Source organism: Passer montanus, unplaced genomic scaffold (genome assembly GCF_014805655.1).
Source record: "Passer montanus isolate IOZ18808 unplaced genomic scaffold, ASM1480565v1 scaffold120, whole genome shotgun sequence".
Lineage (NCBI taxonomy): Eukaryota > Metazoa > Chordata > Aves > Passeriformes > Passeridae > Passer > Passer montanus.
In genome coordinates, this window is record NW_024358723.1 from 457,965 (window position 1) to 468,211 (window position 10,247).

General features: G+C 52.5%; 1 protein-coding gene across 3 annotated transcripts; it reads right to left on the reverse strand.

Moving 5' to 3' along the window:
- Nucleotides 1-41: 41 nt before the first annotated feature.
- KLHDC2 (kelch domain containing 2) lies at nucleotides 42-10,134 on the reverse strand. 3 transcript variants are annotated; one of them, XM_039698098.1, is made up of 14 exons: nucleotides 10,062-10,134; nucleotides 8,481-8,647; nucleotides 7,617-7,696; nucleotides 6,707-6,824; nucleotides 5,585-5,700; nucleotides 4,433-4,514; nucleotides 4,249-4,332; nucleotides 3,238-3,318; nucleotides 3,105-3,163; nucleotides 2,808-2,917; nucleotides 2,316-2,388; nucleotides 1,632-1,719; nucleotides 1,282-1,334; nucleotides 42-854 (listed from the first exon to the last, which is right to left on the reverse strand). In XM_039698098.1, the coding sequence occupies exons 2-14, from the start codon at nucleotides 8,634-8,636 to the stop codon at nucleotides 731-733; spliced, it is 1,224 nt and encodes a 407-aa protein (XP_039554032.1). In that variant the 5' UTR covers nucleotides 8,637-8,647; nucleotides 10,062-10,134; the 3' UTR covers nucleotides 42-730. The 3 variants fall into 3 exon arrangements, with proteins under 3 accessions (XP_039554032.1, XP_039554033.1, XP_039554031.1); XM_039698099.1 differs by lacking the exon at nucleotides 10,062-10,134 and adding an exon at nucleotides 9,879-10,049; XM_039698097.1 differs by lacking the exon at nucleotides 10,062-10,134 and adding an exon at nucleotides 9,530-9,730.
- Nucleotides 10,135-10,247: the final 113 nt, after the last annotated feature.

Below are 10,247 nucleotides of genomic sequence, written 5' to 3' on the forward strand. Positions count from 1 at the left end.
CAGGATAAACCCCCAGGATCTCAGGAATTACAGCACAGGAATTGTTCTACAAGTCAACGTTTTTAATTAGTTTTTGAAGACAGCTTAAAACATGATTCCCCCCTTCCCCACAGCAGCACAGCCTGGCCCTGTCCCCCGTGTCCCCTCTCCATGTCCCTGCAGCCAGGGGACATCCCTGGGGCCGCTCCAGGGGCAGGGAACAGGCACAAACTCTCAGTTACACTCGCAGGGCAGAATATCTGCTACCTAAGGTTCACAACTGAAGTTCCACAACATAAAAATTCAAAAAAAACAAAAACAAAACCAAACTACAGCCAAGCAGAAAGTAGTGGTGCTTTAACATCTCAAGGTTTACAACAGTTTATCGACCGACAACAGGACAACCTCCAGATCCTCCTCCTAACTTCCAGATCCTGCTTCTCTGACCTTAAGCATCTGTGGCAGAACGTGAAGCTGTGCACCAAACACCACTAAAGCAACACTGCAGAGCCGTGCTGTGCTCGGCATTCCCAGCTCTGGCCCCATGGACATCCCCCCGCTCTCGGGGTCGGCCTCACCCCTCGGGGTGCACAACCCCACACCTGCTTACAGCTGAAGCTCAGGCTCCTCTGGCATCAAACACATTTATTGGAACATCTCACACAAAAATAGGTTCTCTCTAGGCCATTCACATGCACGGGAGGGCGAGAAGCAACTACCTACACACAGAGGGTTGAGCCCGCGGGCGCGCTCAGGAGCCCGAGGTGTTGTTGCTGCCGAAGCGCTGGTTCACGCTGTGCAGCAGGTGCTTGGGCAGGCAGTGCCACGAGCTGGCCAGCATCTCCTTGAAGCAAATCACGGCCTCCAGGCACAGCCTGCAACACGGGGCTGCTGTCAGCAGGGAGGGGCGGCGCTGGGAGCTTGTGCCAGGGCTGCTGAGTGAGGGGAATCCTCCACCTCAGCCCTGGCTGCTGCTCCGGCGGCGTTCCGTAGAGGCAGAAATGGTTGCCAGTATTTTGGGAACATGAACAGGTCTAATGGTGACTCTGCCCCACTTGTCTTAGGATCCCAGAATGGTTTGGGTTGGAAGGACTTAAATCCCATCCCGTTCCACCCTTTTTCCAGGGGCAGGGACACCTTCCACCATCCCAGAGTGCTCCAAGCCCCCAGCCTGGCCTTGGACACTTCCAGGGATCCAGGGGCAGCTACAGCCACGCCAGGGCCTCCCCACCCTCCCAGGAGTTTCCTCCTGCCAGCTAAGCTGGGACATGACAGTTCCATGCTGAAGTCTTGCCCTCTTACCTTACGAGAGATCTTGGCTGGAGGGAGAACACCAGGATTTCGTTACTGTGAGCCTGGAGAGAGGCAGAGACACAGAGAGAATTGGTTCTGTGGGCTCTCAGCAGCAGCCAGAGCAGCCCAGGCTCACACAGCCAGGGAATCCCACAATGGCTGGGTTGGAAGGAGCTTAAAGCTCATCCCAGTGGAGCCTGCCCTGGGCAGGGACACTGCAGGCAGCCTTCATGCTTCCCAGCCTGAGGCATCTGCACTGAGGGACATCTCCCCCTCAGGCTTTGTCCGTGCACCTTTGTGATCCCCATGAGATCAGCACTGAGGATCCCACGGGAAAGGGAAGCTCAAAACCAACTCACAGCTTTGGAATGGGCCAGAAGGTTGTTGGCACAGCCCCCAAAGATGATCACCTCGCCCTCCTCGCTGGCACAGGCCGTGTGCCACAGCCTGGGAACAGAGAGCAGCACTGCATTAACCCAAACCCAGCCCTGGGAAGATCCCTCCTCATCCCAGCCAGGCCACAGGGAGAAAACCAGGAAGCAGCAGTGCTTTAACTCCTCAGCATGGCTCAGGTCACTTCCCTAAGCAGGAGGAAGACTCGTGTTTCCCATGCCACACTGCTGCATCACAGAGGTTGTGGGGCTTTACATGGCAGGTCACCAACTCCTGACTCCTCAGCAGGAAGCCAGGAACAGCCCTGGCTGTGCACAGGACGAGCCCCTGGCAGGACCTTGGTGACACCAGCCCGTGCCTGCGTGGGGGCAGAGCAAGGAGCTGGTTCCAGTTAGCTCTGGTGCTGGTACCTCTGCAGCCAGATCAAACCCCAAATCCTGTGCTTCCTGCTGTTTCACAGGCTGCCTGCCCTGTGCGTGGCCCTGACCTGGAATTCTGGGAGCACACAACAACCTGCACCTCTGGGACACATGGTGGGACCTCTGGGACACAGGGTTGTGAGGAGGAACCAGGGTCCCCTCTCTGACAGCCACCACCAGGTGCTTCCACACCCCTTCTGTACCCAATTTCCAGGGAACTGTCTGCCATACCTTGGTTTTTCAGAGTAGTTATGCTCAAACTGTACCCACTCGTTCTTGCTGATACAATAAATCCAGGCATCACCTGAAAACAAGCAAATTCCCAGATAAAAGCAAGATTCTGTCAGTTCTGGAAGTTGCTGCAATATACAAATACTCTGGTGTAGCACATTCCATTTCTATTATTAGACAAATCAAATATTTTAGGAAAAATCTTATAAAATACTGGCTCCTGCTTGACAACAGGTGTTTAATGCAACAGAGATTTATGGGGGTGAAGGTGGAGGGAGAATTGTAAAGCTGTCACCAATTCACCAAGTGCAATTTGCACTTTTAGATACATTTTTGGAGCAGATCAGTTGCTGGAAGTTCTGATCTCAGCAACTCCTGCTCTGCGGAATGAGGACTTGGAGCACACAGGAGGAATTCAGAAGGAATTCAAGGCAATCATCCCAGCTGTTCCAGAGCACAAAGCCACCACCAAATCCCTTTGGAATGACTTACTCAGGGGCTGCTTGTCCGTGGTGAAGCCTCCAAAGAGGAAGAGGTGATCCGAGGAAATGGGCGTTAAGGAATGCCACGAGCGGCCCACGGGGCAGATGCCTTGGGTGAGTCTGGATGGCAAAAACACCCCAAATCACCATCAGGGACAGCAAAACCCCTCTCTTTTTCCTGACCTGATTATTTTTCAGGATATTGTTATTCCTGGCATTATTATCTGCAGGACACTGCAGTGACCCAAGGACAATTTGAATTTCTTTAGACACCAAGAACTCCACATGGATCCAGTCTGACACCCACATTTCATTCCACTCCCACGTGTCCAGGTTCAGGTAGTAGAAGTCGTTCATTCTGGACTCCTGCAAGAGAGCAGAGCGTGGCTCAGACTGCTGCTGAGGCCCGGGCTGAGCAGAGCTGAACCAGGCTGCCTTACCCTGTATCTGCCTCCAAACACGTAGCCCCTGTTCCCAACCGTGGCGCAGGCGTGGGCGGCGCGAGGGGACGGGGTCTTGCCCTGGGGAGGGACAGGGACAGCACAGATCAGTCACCAAGGACAAGAGAGGCTCAGCCCCACTCAGATTTAAGGCCAGCAGGGATCAGAGTGAAAAAACACGGCCAGTAAATCATCCTGTGGGCAGTTTTTTGATGGATGGAAGATCAGAGAACTCATTAAAAATGGGGTTTATTTCTTCCCTCTTGAAGTGTATAAATTCTGATTTTAGCACAGGGTTCAGCCACAGAAGACAGACTGTAAATGAGACAGCGACATAATAAATCCTTAAATTCATAAGTCATCAAAGTGTCCAAGGCCAGGATGGACAGTTTGGAGCAACCTGGGCGAGTGGAAGGCGTTCCTGCCCATGGCAGGGGTGGGACTGGATGAGTTTAAGGTCCCCTCCCACCCAAAGCATTCTGGGATTCCATGAAACACCATCCTGGGATTCCATTAAACACCATCCTGGGATTCCATTAAACACCATTTTTCTTGAGTTTCTGAACCACTTAAGACCTGTATGAAGCAATCAGAGCAATTCTTTGGCAATCTGGAGCTCCTCGTCTCACATTTCACTTCCTCCAACCCTGTGGCAACACCAGCCCATTTCCCTGTTCCTGAACACTCCAAATGTGTGTATTTGCAATTAGCAGTGTTTAATTGTCTCCTGACCACAATTCAGCCCCCAGGGACAAGAGCCAACCATCCCCTGGCACTGAGGGTGACAGCAGACCCCAGTGCCCTGAGCACAATGCAGCTGCGGCATCGACCAAAGCAAGGGACAGGAAAAAATGGACAAAGACAGATCTAAAGAAAAGGCAAATTTCCTCTTTTTGCAGAGTGGATCTGTCTAAATGAATGGCTTAAATTCAATGGAAATGGCTCCAAGAACACTCCTAAATAACATTACTGAGCTGTGACTTGATTAACTGACAGCAAACCATTAATTACCGTAGTTATGGGCTGGCTCCAAGTGAAAGTTTCAAGGTCCAGAATGTGCACGTGGTCGTTCCACCCTCTAGGAAGACCTGAATTCTTAAAAAAAAAAAACCCAAACATAAAAAAGCAACAAGTTTTAACAAGCACTGATGAAATAGTAAAAATTGAACCAGAAATGGCTTCCAGGGTTACTTACCCAAAAAGAAGTTTCATCGAATTCAAACGTTCCACGTTGCTTCCCTTCAGGAAAATAGCCATAGCCTCCAAAAAATATCAGCCTGGAGGAAAACACAGAGCAAGAGCTGTGAGAAATTCTGTCACATCTGTTAATATAAATATAAATAGAGGCTGTGCTCAGAAAACCAGGGAAGCACCTTGGTTTCCCAGGTGAGGGCTCTGTTTGTGGCCTCACTGACCCTCCCACCCACCCTGGGTCCCTCTGGAGCTGTTTCCAGCCCCAGGCTCCCAAGCTCTGCTCCACTTCCAGATCTCTGAAGCTGTCAGGGTGTGCAGCCTGGCCACTGCACAGTGGCCTTTGTCAGTGGGAATTACCTCCAAGTCTTACTTTTGGGGTTCAGCCTGTGTTAGGAACTGGCATGGCCTTGCCAGAAATTCCCACAGGATTACGGAGTGGCAGAAAACAACCTGCAGCACCTAATTAACCACCCACAACTGCAGCCCTGCAGAGATTCTCATCTCAGCTGATGCTATCAGGTGTGCTAATGAGAGCTCGCTCCCCACATCAAGGAGCTGAAAAAGCAGCACTGAGGGCAATTCCACAGCACCACGGAGCATCCCCGGCTGGAAGGGACACACGAGGTGTGCGTCCCTTTTCTGAGTCTCTGCAGCAAATCCCACAGCAAATCTCACTGGGAGCTCTCTCCACGGAGTGGCCAAGGCAGCACAAGAGTTAAACTCCAAAATCACAGAATGGTTTGGATTGGAAGGGACCTTAAATCCCACCCAGTGCCAGCCCTGCCATGGCAGGGACCCCTCCCACTGTCCCAGGGTGTCCCAGTGTCCAGCCTGGCCTTGGGCACTGCCAGGGATCCAGGGGCAGCCACAGCTGCTCTGGCAATTCCAGCCCAGCCAGGAATTCCCAGTTCCCAATCTCCCACCCATCCCTGCCCTCTGGCAGTGGGAGCCATTCCCTGGCTCCTGTCCCTCCATGCCTTGTCCCCAGTCCCTCTGCAGCTCTCCTGGAGCCCCTTCAGGCCCTGCCAGGGGCTCTGAGCTCTCCCTGGATCTTCTCCTCTCCAGGGAACATTCCCAGCCAGCCCCAGGGTGACTGCAGGGAGGAGGAGGAGGGAGAAGCCAAGAGAGAGCAGGGCCCTGGCTGGGGCCTCACCTGTTCTTGTGCACCCACACCCCCAGCTTGTCCTTGGACGAGGGGGGCACCCCCTGGCACTCCACTCTCACCCACTGCAGCACTTTGTCCGTGGATCTGGCATTTAACATGTAGAACTGGGAAAATAGAAAGATTTTTTACCTCACAGTCAGCTTAAAGCTTAAATCTGCTGTTAAAATAGCAACTTTTAATTTACGTGTGTTGGTATAGAAATAGCAATAAATGAAAAGTTCTTTTCCTAGCTGAAAAGTAGAGCACTGAAAATATTTGCAACAAAAGATGGATTCACAAATCAAAAAGTTCTGACCTTTTTGCAACCTCAAACACCTTTACACCACTAACAGGGTTCTGGGCACTGAGTTTCAGCATCCAAAAGCTGTTGTGGGATACAGTGAAGGTGTGTAGAGAGCACAATCATCTTACAACTAAAAAATGGTTCAGAAGTTTACAAAGTGACATTTTTTATGGTATTACACCTTCTCTGTGTTTATATAATTGTACAGGAAGAGAACCAGCTGCTACGCTCACATACAAGAACTGAAATGTGAGAATGCCACAGCAGGAAGGGAAGAAATCACCCCTTACAAATGAGGTTTGTTTCAAACTGTCTGCAAAAACTTTTCCCAACTCCCTCTAGTTTATATTTACAAAAGAAATATATGATCTTATATTTAAATGGATAAACTACATATTTATACAGACCAAAACTATTTAATTTAAACCACATTGCCAGACTATCAGAAAAGATCATTAATTAATTCTAGTTGAAGGGGTGGTGATGGGTCAGTGATCTTGGAGGACTTTTCCAACATGAATGATTTTAGGATTCTGGGATTACCACAGACTCCAGGGAACAGAAACACTTCAAGCCACCCCACACCAGTTCCAGATCAGTTCCTGATATTATTCAGGCAACTCTGGCAACTCCCATCTTTTAAAATCAGCAAACTCAGAGGCAGGGACACAATCCAACTGCAGAGGGGAATTGCACAAGGACAGAAGTGATGCCAGCTGGGGGTGTTCCTGCAGTGCTGTGAGGCTTCCAGGGCACAGCCCCCATGGGAAAGGATTATGTTCTATTAGCCTATTATTCTTTTATTCCATTAGGAAGGCATTCCTGACCTTGTTGGTGTTGCCCCGGGCGTGGTGCCCCCCGAAGAGATAAAGCACTCTGTCCACACACACGGCACAGCTGCCAGACATGGAGGGGGGAACATCTCCCTCAGTCTTGCTCTTCTTCCTGCAAAACCAGGGTGGGATCCCTCACCTGCTCCCAGGGAACAGGGATGGGCTTCTTTGGAGGGTTTTGATTACCACAGTTCCCAGTTCTTCCCACCTTTTCAGATGTAACAATTCACAAAACTGTTATGATGGAGGGGTGGGGAAAAGGCAGTTCAGTTAATGCATGGGTTTTCTGGGGGTAGGAATCCCATCTGCCCAGCTCAGGAGCTTGGAATGCTCAGAATCCTCAGACAAAGAGGATTCACCTGTGTAAACTGCAGGTTCCCACTTTGCTCCTGGATTTTTCCTGTTTGTAAACGTCATAACCACAGAGAGGTGATTCCAGCCCGTGCCCCAGGCTGTCCCTGACCCCAGGGAGGGCTGGAATTGACTTCCTGCAAAGCTCTGAGCAGCTTCTGGGGCTGCATCAACCTTGAAAAACAACTCCTGACAAGGCCGAGAACTCAACAGGGATTTCCTGACCACCACTGGCATCCAAAGTGGTAAAAATACAATTTCCAGCTGCAGGACAATTCCCTGTCCCAGGAATCCCAAAACACCTCACACTGGTGGTCACACACTCCTGTCCAGGCTGCCTGGCCCAGCTGCCTCTCCTACTTCATCCTGGAAAAACATATTGGATGCTTTCACAGAAAAAAAGCAAAACCCAAACCTGAAATCTTTGACACACTTTTACAAGAGTTTGAAAGGTGGGAACAAAGAGGTCAGGGAATTCCCTCCCTGCTCAGTCCCTTTCCACAGCAATTCAAGGATTTATCAGATTTTCCCCCTAATGAATGATTTACTGTACCATCTTCCAGTTTCCATGTTGTAGATCCATATTTCATCCCGAGGCAGGTAGAAGTCATAAAACCCCCGGACCTGGGCGTTCTGCAGGACAGGTCAGAGAAGGAAAAGCAGGGTTAGGAGGGTGTTTGCCACACGGAATTACAGACTCCAGGGAATGTCTGCATCCCTCTGGGACTAATCCCAGCACAGATCACAGGAGGAGCAGAGCCTGTGCTTCCCACACTGCTGTGGAGAGCAGCAATCAGCCTAATTTAGCACCTGCTGGGGACAATCAGCTCCCAGCAGAGCCAGACGGGTAAATGGAAGTTAAACCTCTGTTTTACAGCCTGAGCCAGGGAGCAGAAATGAGCCCAAAGCTCCTTTTTCATTCCCCCACCCCCTCCATGACAGGAGTTTATTTACTGAGTTCACTTTCAGTGAAACTGAAACTGAGTTTCAGTGACAATGACTTTGTCACTGAAATGATTTTGTGGCGCTGCAGCACACACACCCCCCTGTGTGACAACAACAAACCTGGGATCCTTGCCACCCCAAAAAATTATTACCACCCAAAATGACAAATTAGCATTACAAAATGCAATTACAAATTACTACCCAAAAATACGGTTGTGCAAATAAAATCACCACTCCCAGGGTGCACAATTCCCATCAGACAATACTCCCTTCACCTTTTCCCAAAGGCAAACGACACCCCAAAAATCCGTGTATCTGCCAAGCTCTAACACCCGTGATTTATTCCAACGTTGCAAAACACCCCTGCGGGCCGTGTTACAAACTGCTGGCTGGAGCTGTTCCGGGGGAGGAATAACTCCCCAGAGCCGCGCCCGGGTGGATGGAAGGGACGGTTCCCAGGCTGGAGCTGTACCTTGTATCCTCCCCAGACGTACATGCAGCGCCCGTCGGTGACGGCCACGTGCCCGCTGCGCTCCGCGGGGCTGTCGTTCTCCAGCTGCTCGAAGCCCTCCTCGGCCGGCGCCGGCAGCTCCTCGTCCGCCGGCAGCTCCTCGTTCTCGTCGGCCATCTCGGGACGTGCTGCAGGCACAGGGACGCGGGATTCCCTCAGCGGGATCAGCCCGGCACAGACCCCCCTGCCTGGGCATCCCTGCACAGACCCCCGGCAATCCCACCCTGCGCATCCCTGGCAGCTCCTGGAGCTCTGGCAGCCTCGGGAATGTCACCATTCCCCGGGGAGCCTGGGCACTGCCAGCACCCTCTGGAATAGTGGAACCTTTCCCTGATATCCTGATCCTCCCCTGACACAGTGTGAGGCTTGGAAAAGCCAGGATGGAGTCAAAAATGTTCCAGGCAGGGACTCCTCAGGGGAGCACGGCCTGTAATGGTTACAGCTGCCAGTGTGACCCAAAGTGTCCGTTTTAAAAAATATTTAAAATCTGCTCTATAAATACTTCGATTGATTTGCCCAGAGCAGCTGTGGCTGCCCCTGGATCCCTGGAAGTGTCCAAGGCCAGGCTGGAGCAGGCTGGGACAGTGGAAGGTGTCCCTGCCCATGGACAAGATGAGCATTAAGGTCCCTTCCAACCACACCATTCCAAAAATCCCCACGATGTCAAAAAAAAACCAACAAAAAAAACCCCAACACCAATCCAAAGGGAAATAAATTTGACAGCTTTGCCCACAATAGCAGCAAGTCCTAGAGCTCTTCGGTGTCCCCCACACAAACCTTCCACAGCGGCTCAGTGCAGGACAATGTCCCCATCCCACACAAAATCCCACAGAGCCGATGTCCCCATCCCACACAAAATCCCACAGAGCCGATGTCCCTGCTCCAGACCCGTGCAGACACCAAACCCCAGCCCGTGCTGGGAAAACACGGCTCCAAAGCCCAGGGAAGCCAAACAGCCCAAATCTGTGCCCCCAAATCCAGGGAAAAGGACCTCAGAGGGGCAATCGCACCCTGCATCCAGGCTGGATACTCTGCTGTTCCCACACGCCGCTCCTGAGGGGTTTTTGCTGTTTAATTTTCTCCACTCCCGCCACGGAGACGCTGCACCACCTCCGGGGGGTTATCTCTGAGCTTTAATTACGATTTCTAATTTAGATTAGCAAGCCTTGCCCACAGCCCCGTGAAACCGGCCTGCTTCGAGCTAGCGGTGTCCTCACCGCCTGGGAGAAACAACACCGACATAACATTTATCTAGAACAGATACGCACAATATTCTGTTGCTCGTTTTACCCCTCAGACACGCTGGGCCGTGTCCCTTCAGCCATCTCCCCCTCGGCTCTGCCCGCTCCCCTCACACACCGCAGCCGGCGGCTCCTCACGACCGCCTCTCCTGTCGCGACATGCCCGAGCCAGGGCGGGCCCCTCGCCACACGCTCAAGTGCCGCGACATCGCGGCCGCCCGAGCGCCGCCCGCCGCCGTTACCGGCCCGGCCCGAGCCCGCCCCGCGTCCCTCGGAGCCCCGAGCCCCGGCCCGCTCCTACCGCGGCCCCCGCTCCTGCCCTCAGCCGCGGCCGCGCCGCAACATCCGCCGGGCGGGCGGCACCTTCCGGCGGCAGCGCGCAGGCTCCGGCTGCCGAGCGGCCCCGAAATTAACCCTGGCAGCGGCTGAAGGGCCCCCGAAACTCACCCCGGGGCACCGGGCAGCCCGGGATTAACTCTGGGAGCGT

Bases quoted from the DNA above. Each gene is read 5' to 3' on its own strand.
- KLHDC2 (XM_039698097.1), bottom strand. The intron at 7,697-8,480 runs GTACAGCTCCAG...CCTGTCCTGCAG, and splicing joins ACGTCTGGGGAGGATACAAG to AACGCCCAGGTCCGGGGGTT. The intron at 2,389-2,807 runs GTAAGTCATTCC...GCTTGTTTTCAG, and splicing joins CACGGACAAGCAGCCCCTGA to GTGATGCCTGGATTTATTGT.